Source organism: Nerophis lumbriciformis, linkage group LG06 (genome assembly GCF_033978685.3).
Source record: "Nerophis lumbriciformis linkage group LG06, RoL_Nlum_v2.1, whole genome shotgun sequence".
Classification (NCBI taxonomy): domain Eukaryota; kingdom Metazoa; phylum Chordata; class Actinopteri; order Syngnathiformes; family Syngnathidae; genus Nerophis; species Nerophis lumbriciformis.
Genome location: NC_084553.2, coordinates 39,917,344 through 39,934,405, shown reverse-complemented (window position 1 = coordinate 39,934,405; position 17,062 = coordinate 39,917,344). Strand labels below are relative to the sequence as shown.

Below are 17,062 nucleotides of genomic sequence, written 5' to 3'. Positions count from 1 at the left end.
ACATTTTGAAAAATACGTGTTTTGCTCATTGTAAGCATATGCGGCGCATTAATTCAAAAAACGCATCACAACGTAAAAAGTGTCTCCTGCTTGTTTGAAAACATAGCAAACACCACAGAAGCATGATAACATGAATGTGCAGTAAGTGAGAGTGTCTCTGTGGTGATGCCCCGTACAGTACACATAAAATCCTCATTTAAATAAGGCTGTCTGCACCACTTTTCAATTACACACAGTGTTAGTAGATTGCACAAAACAAGCCCAATAATAGTACACGCTATTTTACAGATTGCTCACGCTGTTTAGCGCGAGGTATTCAGATCTTAGTAAATCAGGTCCTAAAGGTTTTTTTCCTGATTCTGCTAGAGGTCCAGTGGAGCATGCTGTGTCACTCAAACAGGTGTTGCAACACATGGAAGCCTGTCCAGACCTGTCCCACTATGGTCTGTGTGGAATGAGGAAGTGGAGCAGCCGTGTGCTTACAGGTTAGCAATCTGACCTGCATGATTTTGTCACGTCATCATAAATTCAAGTTCCAAATACCATTTGGACTAAAGGTAGAGTCCACTCTTTTTGCATCCAGCTCCTAACCAGAGGGAACCTTTCTCCAGAGGTCACCTGCATGACTTCCTCCTTCTCAACGTCGACCAGAGTCAAAACGTCCAGTACGACCAGAACCGCTTTACCTGTCATGACGTTGACTTTACCCTGCGGTTGCACAGTGCCGGGCTGCTCGTCTGTCGCTTTAACAACTTCAGCGTCATGAAGAAGCAGATCGCGATAGGAGGATACAGAACTTTCATCATCAAGACGAAGGTAATTCAATTGAAAATACTTAATGGGAACACACAATCACACCTTCGGGATACGGTGAGACTCTCTTAGAGGTGGTGTTGATGTTTTGAAAATGATGTGTCACTAGGTTTTAAAGACGGGGAGACCAAACAATTAGGGGATGCACTAATAATAATATATTCATAATAACAATGATTATGATTCATATTACCCACTAATGATAATCCTATGTGTATTAGCTAATCTCTATTTTACTTGACATATTTATAATTATATTTAATTGAATAATAACAGGTTATATGAATATTTTAAATAATATTTTGGCCAATTTATTTTGAAATTGTTATCACTTTTTGTAAAAAAAAAAAAAAGGGTCCCACAATTTGATGCTTCGTTCCTGGTTGGGCATAACATTCTTTCATTTTTCAACAAACAGATGACTGACGTTCCCACTTCAGTGGGGCCCTCCCAGTACATCTGCGCACCCGACAGCAAGCATCTTTTCTTGGCCACGCCGGCACAACTCCTCCTGGAAAAATACCTCCAACACACCAGCCACAAACTCTTTCCTCTCAGCACCAAGAACTACGAGCACCCCGTTCTGTCTGTGGACTGCTATATCAACCTGGGCCCTGAGGTACACCTATAGTTATCTCACATATGGAGACTCATAATGGTGCTGTGCATTGCACCGTAGCTTATATGTGATACTTCTGTCGCCTCCGCCCTGCAGGTGACAGTGTGTTTTGTAAGTTCAAGACCTCACTCCGTCAACATCTGCACCACGGGTCTGCTCTTCAGCGGCCTACTCCTCTGTTTTGCTGACACCTTTGTGACCCCCAGCTTTCTCAAGAACTTTACATTCCTTAAAGGTACATGTGCAAGGCAAATAATGACCGATTGAAGTGCGCATGTTATAGAGCAGTGGTTCTGAAACTGTTTTCACAAAGTGCCACCTCAGAAAACATTTGGCTCTCCAAGGGCCACTATAATGACCAACATTAAAGGTGCCATATGTAGTAATGTGGCCAGAAATGGTACTGCAATCATGGTCAAAATTCCGTAGTCCCCTCCCACTCTTCATGACTGAGGTTGCCAGATACACAGATAAATCCAAATCCTACTCCAAGGAACTTCAAATGGCAATCAACGAGTCCTACGCTGTAGGTTTCCCTTGTTTATGCTCCTTGCAAGATGGTTTACTAAATAATTATGCCACATTTTACTGATGTCAATTAGCCAAATGTATTTGTAAAGTTACGCAGCAATATTTTCGTCGGGAGTCGGGACAGATTGTTGGCATTACCCTTCTAAAATGTCTAGTTTGACCGCACGGACCACCATTGAAATAATTATATATAATATATATCGCATTCGCATAGGCCTACTTTGATGCCAAGCCAGGGCCAACAGTAAAATTACCGCCACATTTCGTTCAACATAACTCCATGTTGCATCCAACCTGACACACTGCATTCTATTCCATGTACGCACATCACCATATTTCAGTGCAGAGTGCAATTCTATGAGCCAACCCACGTTACACAAAAACCCCTTTACGCATAAATCATATAGCCTACTACCATGTCAATACACAAAGTAGAAAATCATTACATGTAATGCATTATATTGTGCCAAGCAAATACCACTCCATATGTGTCTGATACAATACCAGAAACCGCAATTAGCCGTGCTAATGTTGGAACGCTTTTCCTCAGCGTATCAGCATATTGAGAACGAAATAGGCACTGACACTACCCATATCCACGGTTTTATTTGTCGAAAATATATGTTGCCCTGTCAGTTGGATGACACATCGACATAATATATGTCGATGTGTCATTGACACGACTAGCATGCTAAGCATTCGTTGCACAAACATACTAGCTTTGTTAGACAAGGTCATAGACTGTATTGGACAATATAGTTTACATACGAAATGTCCATTTCCATTTCTTAGAAGCTATTGTGGTAAAGACTTTAAAATGTTATAGTGTACAAAATGAAAGTGGCAGGAATGTTTAGGATAAACACACACACTTTTCATCTTCGGGTCGGGACGAAAGTTCCAAGTACCTTGGGGTCTTGTTCACAAGTGAAGGAGTGAGTGAGTATCGGTGCGGCGTCTGCAGTGATTCGCACCCTGCATCGATCCGTCGTGGTGAAGAAGGAGCTGAGCCAGAAGGCAAAGCTCTCAATTTGCCAGTCATTTTTACATTCCCATCCCAACCTGTGGTCCCGATCTTTGGGTTATAACTAAAAGGACAAGATCACGGGTAAAAGCGGGCGAAATGAGTTTTTCTGTCCGGTGGCCGGGCTCTCCCGTAGCGATAGGTTGAGAAGCTCTGTCATTCGAGAGAAGCTCAGAATAAAGCCACTGCTCCTCCACATCGAGAGGAGCCAGATGTGGTGGTTCGGGCATCTGGTCAGGATCCCCCACGCCCTTGGGAGGTGATTAGGGCACATCCGGCCCGTAGCATGCCACGGGGGAGACCATGTCTCCCAGCCGGCCTAAGAACACCTCTGGATCCCCTGGGAGGAGCTAGACAAAGTGGCTGGGAGAGGAAAGTCTGGGCTTCTCTGCTTAGGCTGCTGCCCCCACGACCCGACCTCAGATAAGCGGAAGAAGATGGATGGACACTTAATTTAATTGAACACAAACATAATTCTCAAATGTTCAAGTCATATTTATTACGACAAACATGACTTTTTAAGTGCAACGAATTGTCCGAAACAATCCACTGTTTCAAGCAAATATAAAAAACAACTTACTGTTGAGTTTCTCTAACGTGACGTGACGTGACCATGAATTGATTTACTTATTAGGGTGTTACCATTTAGTGGTCAATTGTACGGAATATGTACTATACTGTGCAATCTACTAATAAAAGTTTCAATCAATCAATCAAAAAAACAATGTAAACATCCAGTGTAACAATAATGAAATAATAATTACGTCATCACTCGTGTTTTTCCGGAGAACCCGAGTCAGCGCCACCACTCGCATCAACATCGCAGGTGAAAACATGTAAAGTGTGGGAATATTTCCTCCTATTCTTGTTAAAAATATGAATACCTTGATCATTTTGCAGAGCATATCTTGTTTTTATGACACTATATCTGTGAGACATTAAGCATTAAGCACTTTTTAAAGCATCGTCAATTTGCAATACAGTGAAAAAAAGACTCAATAACAAACGCAATTGTACACACGTGCACGCAAACACACACACACACACACACACACACACTAAACATTAGGCACTAATGCACAGGTATCACAAGATAAAACATACAATCTATTACATAGCTAAAATGTTAAGAATTACCGTATTTTTCGGAGTATAAGTCGCACCTGCCGAAAATGCATAATAAAGAAGGAAAAAAACATATATAAGTCGCACTGGAGCCCGGCCAAACTATGAAAAAAACTGCGACTTATAGTCCGAAAAATACGGAACTCAATGATACAATCATAGGCATTGTGTATTAGAATGCTGAAAATGCCAGGAGTTAAATCAATAATATATCAGTGTGCATCTTTTTAAGCACATCATCACAAAATGCTTGTTTTTTTTTGGGGGGGGGGGGGGTTTGAACAAGTTAGTTTTGTTGTTTGTTGTTATTGCTGCTAGTTTAACTGTCCTTTTTTTACATAAAAAATATTTTTGTCCGTATATATAAATGGACAAAAGTTTAATAGTTATTAAATGTTTTGTAACAGCCTAATGAGCAGCATAGTTACAGTATAAATAATTATTTATGAACAAATTAGTCATCTTTGTTAGTTATCACATGCCTAAAATATCTCAAGCTGAATTTAAAAGTTGATGGCTAAATTAGAGCATTCAATACGTGTATGCTTTGTAATCCGACTAGTCGACTATCAAAACACTCGTTAGTTCCAGCACTACTTTAGTGTCTTACAACTTTTACTTTATGAGAAGCAGTGTCCTCCATAGTCGACATGTTTTATTTCAGTTAGGAAAATTATGTTTCTCACAAAAATCAACTAACAATATAACTTTTAATAATGTATATACCTCTCAAAATGATGTTTAGCTTCGCTGGCTTCAAATATATTTTCTGGGTGAGGGTTTATGAAGTGTCGGCTTGTCCAGGGTGTACCTTGCCATCCGCCCAAGTGCAGCTGGAATAGGCTTCAGCCCCACAGTGACATTGGGAGAGACAAGCGGTAGATAATAGATGGATGGATTGAGGATTTGTTAAGTAGCTTTTCAGTTTACTGGTATTTCCCACAATGTATTTTTTTGGTGATTTTCCTCTGTGCGGTGCGTCGCCTTGGAAACACTCCAGACAAAAGTGGTGCGCTTTGCTTTCCAGAACAACCGGTTCTTGTTTCGAACCAGTTTCCAGTGTATCAATTCCTTGGAATCGCTTGCCATTTATTCAAATGATTCCTCTAACGATTCCTGCGGGCGGCAATGACGTCATTACGCAACGTGTGTAGTGACATCAGACAGCAACATGGCGGTGCTCTGGCGGAATAAGCGCTTGAGAGTTTAGAAACATTTAAACACACAGCATGCAATAACAATAAATGAATGTAGCATCTTTGAACCGCGCCAATCTCATACAGGGCAGCAGCAGTCTATTAGGCGCAAATACAACATTCTGTATACTAACAAAACACTGCCTACACCGTTAGTGCTGTTACCTGTTAAATTGAAAGAAATGCCTTCTCAATTAAAGTTAAAGTCAAAGTACCACTGATAGACAGGCACACACTAGGTGTGGTGAAATTATCCTCTGCATTTGACCCATCCCCTTGTTCCACTCCCTGGGAGGTGAGGACAGCAGTGAGCAGCAGCGGTGGCCGCACTCGAGAATAATTTTGGTGATTTAACCCCCAATTCCAACCCTAGATACTGAGTGCCAAGCAGGGAGGTTATGGGTCCCATTTTTAAAGTCTTTGGTATGACTAGGTTTGAACTCACAACCTACCAATCTCAGGGCGGACACTCTAAGCACAAGGCCACTGAGCAGATTAGACGAGCATAGGAGACATATTCTGACTGGTTTGGAGGCGGGCAGTGAGGGCTCAAATTCACGTCTGCCGCTAGCTTTCACCGCGGCAGGGAAGAGTAGCACTCGGCCGGATGTCACCGAGCAACGAATAAGTTTGTGGTCAAAAGCTTGCACTCGTTTGCCACATTAGATTATCCTTCGTTAGGGGAATGTTCAATTGAAGTCAGAGAAAAGTTGCATGTTTTCCTCCAACCACATTTTCACTCAGTCATTATAATACACAGGTGAAACTCAAAATATTACAATATCGTGTAGAAGTCCACTTATGTCAGCAATTCAACTTCAAATGTGAATCTAAAATGTGATATAAACTCATTACAGACAAAGTGAGATATGTCAAGCCTTTATTTATTATAATTTTGATGATCATGGCTTAAATTTTTTGAAAACCCACCTTCTCTTGAGATTTTCAATTGATGGTTTTTATAAGCTGCAAGCAATAAACATCAACTTTATATCGAAAGAAGGCTTGAAATATCTTGTGTTGCATGTTATTGACCTATGTCATATATTACTTTCAGCTTGTACATCTAAACAAGCCTTTACATGGTAGTCATTTTTTTTTTTTTTCACCAGTATGTTTTTAGGGAGATGACAAAAGATTGTTATATTCTTGTGTAATTTCCACTTATGTCTAGTTTGTTAGACTCTACAGAAGAATATTTATTTCTTAAATTTATTTTCAAAAATGTTTTTCTTTTCTGTACTCTGTGCCTTTTAAGACCTTACTGTGTAGTCTTTGTAAGGTCATGTTACCTCTAAACTAAACTCAACTTTTTTAAATCTTTTTTTACAAAGAATTGATAGGAGAATCGATAAAGACCCGAATCGTTTAGCAGAATCAAAAGTAAAATCAGAACTGTAAAAATCTTATCAATTCCCATCCTTAAACATAACTCAAACAATTATACACAGATTTTGATGACATTTTTCAGGAAATGTCCTAAAAACAATTTCTCTCAACGACTGCTGTAGAAAATGGATGGATGGACTACGAACACACTTCCTTTTTCTGCTTACAGCGTTCCACGCCCCCACCTTGCCGCCCCCACGCTGTGCAGAGGATTCTGGGAGATGTAGTTTATTTTCAGACCCGGCCAACGCTAAAGCGCCAGACAAAAACTACACACCAAGTTTTTGTTTGATACCGCCTGGCGTCACGGCATTATTTTGAAGACTTTGATACCGAAATACCGTGGTATCTACAATACCGTTACATTCCTAGTATCATTCCTTCTGCTTGCAGGTGCGACTCTGTGTGTGATCAGTGAAGATCGCAGCTCCTTACGGCAGACAGTCGGCAGGCTGGAACTGGAAGAGGAATGGAGGTTCAGGCTCAGCGATGAATTCCAGACCGCAAACGCCAAGGAGGACCGACCTCTGTTCTTCCTGACAGGAAAGCATATATGACTTGGAACAACCATGAACACATGAATCACCTGAAAACATATTGTTTACATGAACTAAATGTATGCTCTAAATGGAAACTATTTGTATTCCTTTTGTGTGTGTGTTTGGAAGGTGCCTAGCTGTTTTTACAAGAGTTTTGTGTGAAAAGTAATGCACTCTTGTGACAGAAAACTTGTGTATTTTTGCTTTACTTGAAAAAAGCTCTGTTATTCTAAAAAATATAAACAATATTTTCAACATTTTCATTGCAGCTTATCAGCGGCATGTGATTGGAAAACAGAAAACAATCCAACTGTGTATGATTTCTTGCTTGTGAGAACACAATGTAGGTGCATGTCGTGTTGCAATACTCTGCAGTATTACTTTCTGCAGACCTTTTCCATCAAGTGACACAATCATGAGGGTATGAGGGTAGCCGATTTTTGGCATTATGTTTTTTATATCTTTTTTTTTTGTAGAGATTTGCATGTTAATTATTTTAAGAATATTTTATACAGTACTTATCTACTGCTTGAGCTTGTTTTTCTTTATTGAAATGTAGATTTGTTCCCTTCCATCTGAATAATGTTTTGTACTGTAAATTGGCAGCATGTCACGTATGTTTCTTATTGTATAAATGTACAGAAATGTTTTAATTTCTAATGTGTTGCTGTTTTTGTTGTTTGTAGACCCATTATGGAGCACATCGATTTTAAGGATGGAAAGGATAATGCAGGTATAAAGTAGACTAAAAATGTACCGTAGCAATATAAAATATAACATATATGTCATATTTACATATTATTTATACAGTATATGATATATACTGATATATTTTTATATAATATATACAATATATAACAATTACCATGTACAATATTACAGTATATGTAACAGCTGCAGCATAAAATAGAGAGTAGATCCAGCAGAAAATACACATTATAAACAAAGAGAGGTAGCTAACATAGAAGTGGTCAGGTAATAGACATATATCATCTCTTGCTGTATGGTGAGTGATTATAAAGCTGGATGGAGTGCGGAACTGCGGCTTCCTCCCACCTCCAAAGACATGCACCTGGGGATAGGTTGATTGGCAACACTAAATTGGCCCTAGTGTGTGAGAATGTTGTCTGTCTATATGTGTTGGCCCTGCGATGAGGTGGCGACTTGTCCCGGGTGTACCTCACCTTCCGCCCGAATGCAGCTGAGATAGGCTCCTGCACCCCCCGCGACTCCAAAAGGGACAAGCGGTAAAAAAATGGATGGATGGATGGATGTTTCTAAGCCAAACTGTCAAGTGCAAATGAAAATACAGCTTCACCGGTTTAGTCATATTTTTTATACTCCAGATTTCTCCTGTTTGTGTGGTATTGTCATTACTGCCACAAGTGGTGAAAAAGTGTATTACAACTGAGTACCGCTGCGGCCCATACAGACCAAAAACCATGTTTATTGGCGGCCCTCTGGGGCAGTGGTTCTCAACCTTTTTTCAGTGATGTACCCCCTGGGAACATTTTTTTTAATTCAAGTACCCCCTAATCAGAGCAAAGCATTTTTGGTTGAAAAAAAGAGATAAAAAAGTAAAATACAGCACTATGTCATCAGTTTCCATCCATCCATCCATTTTCTACCGCTTATTCCCTTTTGGGGTCGCGGGGGGCGCTGGAGCCTATCTCAGCTACAATCGGGTGGAAGGCGGGGTACACCCTGGACAAGTCGCCACCTCATCGCAGGGCCAACACAGATAGACAGACAACATTCACACTCACATTCACACACTAGGGCCAATTTAGTGTTGCCAATCAACCTATCCCCAGGTGCATGTCTTTGGAAGTGGGAGGAAGCCGGAGTACCCGGAGGGAACCCACGCAGTCACGGGGAGAACATGCAAACTCCACACAGAAAGATCCCGAGCCCGGGATTGAACCCAAGACTACGCAGGACCTTCGTATTGTGAGGCAGATGCACTAACCCCTCTACCACCGTGACGCCACTGTCATCAGTTTCTGATTTATTAAATTGTATAACAGTGCAAAATATTGCTCATTTGTTGTGGTCTTTTTTGAACTATTTGGAAAAAAAGATATAAAAATAACTAAAAACTTGTTGAAAAATAAACAAGTGATTCAATTATAAATACATATTTCTACACATAGAAGTAATCATCAACTTAAAGTGCCCTCTTTGGGGATTGTAATAGAGATTCATCTGGATTCATGAACTTAATTCTAAAAAGAAATCTTTAACATCAATATTTATGGAACATGTCCACAAAAAATCTAGCTGTCAACATTGAATATTGCATTGTTGCATTTCTTTTCACAGTTCTTTTTGACAGACATTTAAAAAAAAATCTCACGTACCCCTTGGCATACCTTCAAGTACCCCCATTTGAGAACCACTGCTCTGGGGTGTGCTCGTGGCCCAACAATGGGCACCAGTACTATGGTAAAGAACCATGGAGTATATTATTCACAGGAACGCAGTGTAAATTAACTAAATCACTGAGATCTTGTCAAAATGAAACGCGATTGGTGGAACTACTTTTTCTTCCGCCTAATGAGCAAGCGCGGCGTCACACTGGGCTGTGCTCAGTAATTTAGTCTGTCATCCATCCATCCATTTTCTACCGCTTGTCCCTTTTGGGGTCGCTGGAACCTATCTCAGCTGCATTCGGGCGGTAAGCGGGGTACACCCTGGACAAGTCGCAACCTCATCGCAGTAGTCTGTCATTCATTCGGTTATTTTAGAAAATTACTGGCAATTAATGAGTCACTCAGCATTATAAAACAGCAAATGTATGTATCCTTTTCTTCTTGGCTATTTGGAGACGCTATACACAGATGATGATAGATAAGATTAACATATTTCCACAAAGTATCGGATTGGTATCGCAGATATCAGCCTGAATTTTACTCGGTATCGGATCGAAAAGAAAATCAGTGGTATCGCACATCACTGTACTTCGCTACTTACTGGACATACGACAAAGAAAACTACACTATTGTTCCATTTGTTTTTGTGTCTTTTGCTTTTTGTAACTTATTTTTCCTCTTCGAACTGTGTCCCGTTCACACTATAAAGCGCCACTCATAACAACTTTATAAGTGAAATGAAACAATACCATGCTAGTTTAGCTCAACAGTCATTGTTTCCTGGTCACGAGACATGTTTTTATTAGTCACTTGTTGCTCGGCAACATTTTTAGGTTATACTATTACTTTAAACCTTTCAACATTGGCATTTGAAAAGAAGTTACATGTCCAGAAGTCTAATTATTTTCAAGAATTAGACTTGAAAATTCTTGAAAATTTGTAGGCTTTGTACCGAGGATGTCGTTGTGGCTTGTGCAGCCCTTTGAGACACTTGTGATTTAGGGCTATATAAATAAAGATTGATTGATTGAAGAATTATTTTGCAGTTAATTCAGCATTACTAAATATGATATGGTAAACTGTACAATACTGGGGTCAAACTCAAGGCCCGAAGGCCAAATCTAGCCAGCCAATCATTTAATGTGTGTGGCCTGTGGAAAACCCTGAAATAATATTTTTCGATAAAGCATTTTTTCCTTGCTAAATGTATTTGTTCTTTCAAATTTAACAGAAAAAAAATTGCATATCTTCTAAACCAGAGAAGAGATCCAATGTACAGTTAAATTTGTCTCTGCAATTAGCCCATCCCTTCCAGGAGCAGTGGGCAGCCACCATGCATGATGACCCGGGTCAACAAAGTGGCTGCGGTGTCTTGCCCAGGACATGACATCAGTGCCTGGGATTAGAGATGTCCGATAATGGCTTTTTTGCCGATATTCGATATTGTCCAACTCTTAATTACCGATTCCGATACCAACCGATACCGATATATACAGTCGTGGAATTAACACATTATTATGCCTAATTTTGTTGTGATGCCCCGCTGGATGCATTAAACAATGTAACAAGGTTTTCCAAAATAAATCAACTCAAGTTATGGAAAGAAATGCCAACATGGCACTGCCATATTTATTATTGAAGTCACAAAGTGCAATATTTTTTTTTAACATGCCTCAAAACAGCAGCTTGGAATTTGGGACATGTTCTCCCTGAGAGAGCATGAGGAGGTTGGGGGGGGCGCAGGGTTGAGGTGGGGGGGTAGTGGGTAGCGTGGGTGTATATTGTAGCGTCCCGGAAGAGTTAGTGCTGCAAAGGGTTCTGGGTATTTGTTCTGTTGTGTTTATGTTGTGTTACGGTGCGGATGTTCTCCCGGAATGTGTTTGTCATTCTTGTTTGGTGTGGGTTCACAGTGTGCCGCATATTTGTAACAGTGTTAAAGTTGTTTATACGGCCACCCTCAGTGTGACCTGTATGGGTGTTGACCAAGTATGGGTGGCATTCACTTGTGTGTGTGAAAAACCGTAGGTATTATGTGATTGGGCTGGCACGCAAAGGCAGTGCACTGCAAAAACGGAAATCTAAGTAAGATGAAATATCTCAAATAAGGGTGATATTTGCTTATTTTCTGTCTGAAAAGATAATTCTTCTCACTAAACAGATTTTATGTTAGAGTGTTTTACTTGTTTTAAGGGTTTTGGTCCTAAATTATTTCAGTAAGATATTACAGCTTGTAGCTGAGATTTTATGACCTATATTGAGTAAAACATGCTTGAATCTAGAATATCAACTGTTGCAAAGCTGTATCATTAACACTCACAACTTAGTATAAAACTACTTTTTAAAGTAATAATTTCTTATTTCAAGCATAAAAAAAAAATCATGACTTTGACACAATTGTGTCTCATAATTAAAACAGATGACAGCCAAATGGACTTTTCTGTTTTATTTTCAATGAAACAATAGAAAATACATACTCATATAGTAGTACAGTTGGCACAGTGCAGTAAACTGACAGTTAATATTTAAACATTTAACATTTCTAACAATTTTGAACAGAAATAGTTCATGCACATTCAGATGAATTCTTCAAAATTACAATTCAAATTTTTTTGGCCGGGGGTCGGGCTGTGTATATGCGCACTAATTGACTGAAAGAGCACACACTTGGCGCAATGATGTCATGTTATCGATGGAAAAATGCATTTTTAGACCGTATGTTTTGCCTGAGCGGCTAGGAGACCCCGAGAGTAACAAGCGGTTGCCTTTCCATTAAGAACAATAAATTAGTTTTTAGTATAAGTTTGCTGGTTTCAAGAAATGTAATGCCGAGCGCATATCATTATGTCAAGATAATGGCACTAACATTTACTTAATTTAAGAATATTTTTCAGCATATTGAGCAAAAAGGTCTCTTTTTTTTCTACCAAGAAAAGTGCACTTGTTATTAGTGAGAATATACTTATTTTAAGGTATTTTTGGGTTCATTGAGGTTAGCTAATTTTACTTGTTTTGGAAAGTCTTGACAAGCTCAATTTTCTTGTTCTATTGGCAGATAATTTTGCTTAGTTTAAATAAAATACCCCTAATTTTTGTATTATTTTTTTCTTGTTTTTGAACACTGACTTTCTGCAGTGTGCCTTTAAGGTTTATTGGGGCTCTGTTCCTCTCCCTGCGTCCGTGTACCACTATGTACAGCAGCGTTTTAAAAAGTCATACATTTTACTTTTTGAAACCGATACCGATAATTTCCGATATTATATTTTTTAAAGCATTTATCGACCGATAATATCGGACTGCCGATATTATCGGTCGATAAATTCACACACAGCACCAATTTTAGGTAAACAAGGTACGGTAATAGAAGAAAGGTAAAAATATGATAAATCTATTTGTGGAAGCATCGGACAAAGTTATGTTTTAGTTCCACTTTTGCATCTAGCACAGAACTGTGGTGCGTTCAATGAACTTGGTTTAAAGTTCAAATCACTACTTTTTAAAGACAGGGCAGGCTTAACCCCCAGTAGATGCACTAATAATTATGTATATTGTTATGATTATTATGATCCATTAATGGTAATCCTACTTTAATTAGATCATCAGAAAAAATATATTTAAGTTTTTTCCATAGAAAATGTTGGAAACATTACATGCTACGTGCTAGTTTCAACCAAGTTAAGTCAATAATTCGTTTTTAGAGCATGTAAACATAGTGAGTGTGTGAATGAGTGATGTTTTGGGTGGGGTGTGGGCCCAGGAGTCTTAATAATAATAATAAATAAGTAGATCAATATTAAAGAACAAAATGGGGCCACACAAATTTTTTTTAGGGCCTGATATTGTGGTTATTTATCCATCCTATCTTAGTATTTACTAGTTTTACTGCATTACTGCTTCAACACAATTTCCCTTCAAAAGCTGATACAAGAAAAATGATGCTTTTGTGAATGAATCAAGTCGACTCATAGTTATTCTCGTTAACTACATTTAGGGAAACGGAGGCTTCTTTTGAATTATTGCAAAAATGTGCCGCACGTGCAAGTTTGTGCAATATACTGTACTGCAGGCTTGCATTGTGCTGACTTTTGCCTTACTTTCGCAATCAATCTGTGTGTAAAAAGAGCTGAATTGTATCATTTCACAATGTACAGTTTAAAATTCAAGACCAGGGGTCTTCAAAGTTTTCCAGGCCAAAGACCCCCTAACCGATGGAGAGATGGATCGGGGACCCCTTACTTAAATATCCTGTATAACATTTTATTTGTGTTTTAAATTAAAGTGGTCCAAAGGGAACTTTTTAAAATTGTGCAATACTAAGATATGTAAATGATACAGTAAAACGCCACTATTTCTAGATATCTTACATACTCACATGAATATAGTAATATATTTGTTTGTTTTTTTTTGTTTTTTTTTAACTTGCAAGTAAGTAAGTAGGGTGGCCATGCCGCTGCCATTTATAAACAACTCTACAGTGTGTTGGCTCAGTGTTAATATATGTTTAATATAATAATTTGTGGAAAAAGAAAAAAAAAAACATTAAAGTCTAATCAACCAACAATTGAAAGACCCTTCCACAGTATCTCTGCGGACCTTTTGGGGTCACGGACATCCTGTTGAAGATCTTTGGTCTAGACCAGTGGTTTTCAAACTTTTTGTTTTACCAAGTACCACCTCAAAAACAACTTGGCTCTCCAAGAATCACCATAATGACCAAGATGAAAGTACAGTAGCTTAGAAGGTCGAAGTATTCATTAAAAACAAAGCAGAGGTTTTATTTAACAAGTATATTTAATATTTTTGGCCACTGTAACATTTACACACAGTTTGAACAGTAAAACTGTTTGCATATTTAATTAAGTTATCATTTGGCGTACCACTAGATGGAACCTGTGTACCACTAGTGGTACCCTTACCAACGTTTGAAAATCACTGTGCTAGATATCGTACATGAATATAGAAATATAATTATTTATTCATGTTTTTATATTAAACTGGCAAGGTACAGTAAGTAGGGTGGCCATGCCGTAGCCATTTATAAACAACTCAACAGTGTGTTGCATTAGTGTTAATGTGTGTTTGATAACATTACATTTGTGGAAAAATTTAAAAATATATTAAAGTCTAATAAACAAAAAAATTCAAGACCCCCCTGCAGTACTTCCGTGGACCCTGTGGGGGTCCCGGACATCCTATTGAAGATCCCTGGTCTAGAATCTATTATATCGTGCGTCACATGAAAGTTACGAGACTTACAAACTCTTACTTCTTTCAATATGGATCTAAAACTGTGTTTACTTGAAAATCCAAATTGCACTCATAATGAATCTTTAAAGGTGCCATATGTAATAATTTCATGTCAAGTCATCATTATGGCCCTGATATGTCCAAAGGCATTAATAAATCATGTTCTTTTAGAATACCTCTATAACTGATAACAGTAGTTCAGCCGGGATATGCTCTTTTCAAAATTAGATTTACAGCCCTAAAATATTGTTATTGTTTTCATTTCGATGCCCCGCCCTCCACCGTTTTAACCAATTAGAAAGTCTGTGAGTGTGTCACATCCAGGTTGCCAGTTACGCACCGCCCTCTTTGTCGAGCTGCTGCCACTGGTAAAGTTACTAAACATGTCAGACCTTAGTAAATCTAAAAGGCGTCATTACAATTCTTAACTTATTCATGACAAAGCCAGGAACAAAACAAGGATTTGTATCGGGAATGGCTTTGAAAGATGGAGACGATTGAAGGCGCATAAGATTTTTTCATCTGACGCCAAACTTGCTAATTTACTCCTTGACAGGTAAGTCAGGCATTTACGGTTTCTTATAACTTGTAATAAATGGACATTTATATTTTGTATGTAAACTATATTGTCCAATACAGTTTATGATCTTGTCTAACAAAGCTAGTATGTTCGTGCAATGAATGCTTAGGAGCGAAGCACCAACACACTAGTGTAATGCTTACTTAGCATGCTAGCCCAGTCAATGACACATCGACATATAGGCTAACGGGGGAAATGTATGCCCGAAACCTACAGCCTAGGACTCGTCGATTGCCGTTTGAAGTTCCTTGAAGTAGGATTCTGATTTGACTGCGTACTGTATCTGGCAACCTCAGTCATGGAGAGTGGGAGGGGACTACAGAATTTTGACTGTGATTGCAGTACCATTTCTGGCCACATTACTGCATATGGCACCTTTAAATCCACTGGATGTGTTGTATGATCACATGTAATTGTGCAATTGATAAGTGTATTTTTAATGTACGGGTTGTGTTTTGGGGGGGGATGTTGCTGGTGATAAACTAGTCTTGTGACCCTGTCTGCTTACATACACTTTATGTATGCAAATGTTGTGAGATAGTGCATACACAATCACAACTATTCATGCTAATCTGTGCAATAACACCTGCACACACACACACAGTGTGTGCAAAATAAGTACAACAGGGCAATGTACAATTTACACCAGCACTTTACAAACTAGTGAATTAGCACTTTTTAACGGGCAACGTGCAATTCTTGTATATCTTAACACTCAAGCACTTCAGCACTCTTACACTTAAATCCAAATTTCTATGGTCACTTAATTGCTGGTCTGGCAGTAGTCATTTGGTTTATTGTTATTTTGTTTTTAGGCATTAATTGCAGCACGGATGAAAGATGGAAATTAGCCACGTGGGTACAATCTTGCATATTTAATAGGGGTGTAACGGTACACAAAAATTTCGGTTCGGTACGTACCTAGGTTTAGAGGTCACGGTTCGGTTCATTTTCGGTACAGTAAGAAAACAACAAAATATAAATTTTTGGATTATTTATTTACCAAATTTGCAAAATCTTCCACCAAAAATATTTTTCTTAGTGGAATATTTGATGTGAAGAAATCGGAACCTCGGATAGGTCAATACTTCATAATAACATTGATTTTGATTCAATATTATGTTTTGAGCACTGACAGTTTAAAAGAAAAAAAACAGCTTTGTTTTATTAGTCAACATTGCAACTTTTTCTATATTACATTTCACCATACTTGCCAACCCTCCCGGATTTTCCAGGACACTCCCGAAATTCAGCGCCTCTCCCGAAAACCTCCCGGGACAAATTTTCTCCCGAAAATCTCCTTAAATTCAGGTGGAGCTGGAGGCCACGCCCCCTCCAGCTCAATGCGGACCTGAGTGACGTGTCGACAGCCTGTTTTCACGTCCACTTTCCCGCAATATAAACAGCGTGCCTGCCCAATCACGTTATAACTGTAGAATGATCGAGGGCAAGTTCTTGGTTTCTTATGTGGGTTTATTGTTAGGCAGTTTCATTAACGTCCTCCCAGCGCGACAACAACACACAACAACAGCATTCACGTTTTTGTCTGCCGTAAAGCAGTTCGTCTGCCGTAAACAGCAATGTTGTGACACTCTTAAACAGGACAATACTGCTATCTACTGTACATGCA

The 17,062-nt window shown here is 38.9% G+C and overlaps 1 protein-coding gene across 6 annotated transcripts in view; it reads left to right on the top strand.

Annotated features, from left to right (window-relative positions):
- greb1 (growth regulating estrogen receptor binding 1) overlaps nucleotides 1-7,893 on the top strand; it is a 42,792-nt gene extending 34,899 nt beyond the window's left edge. For 4 of the 6 annotated variants that reach the window (XM_061964332.1, XM_061964329.1, XM_061964330.1 and 1 more), the window contains exons 30-34: nucleotides 367-485; nucleotides 584-816; nucleotides 1,232-1,432; nucleotides 1,529-1,667; nucleotides 7,091-7,893. In XM_061964332.1, the coding sequence (XP_061820316.1) occupies nucleotides 367-485; nucleotides 584-816; nucleotides 1,232-1,432; nucleotides 1,529-1,667; nucleotides 7,091-7,254 (856 nt within the window). In that variant the 3' untranslated portion in view covers nucleotides 7,255-7,893. Of the gene's footprint in view, nucleotides 1-366; nucleotides 486-583; nucleotides 817-1,231; nucleotides 1,433-1,528; nucleotides 1,668-6,866; nucleotides 7,071-7,090 lie in introns of those variants that run through there. The other 2 variants (XM_061964331.1, XR_009815629.1) reach the window with 2 other exon arrangements.
- The last annotated feature ends 9,169 nt before the right edge of the window (nucleotides 7,894-17,062 follow it).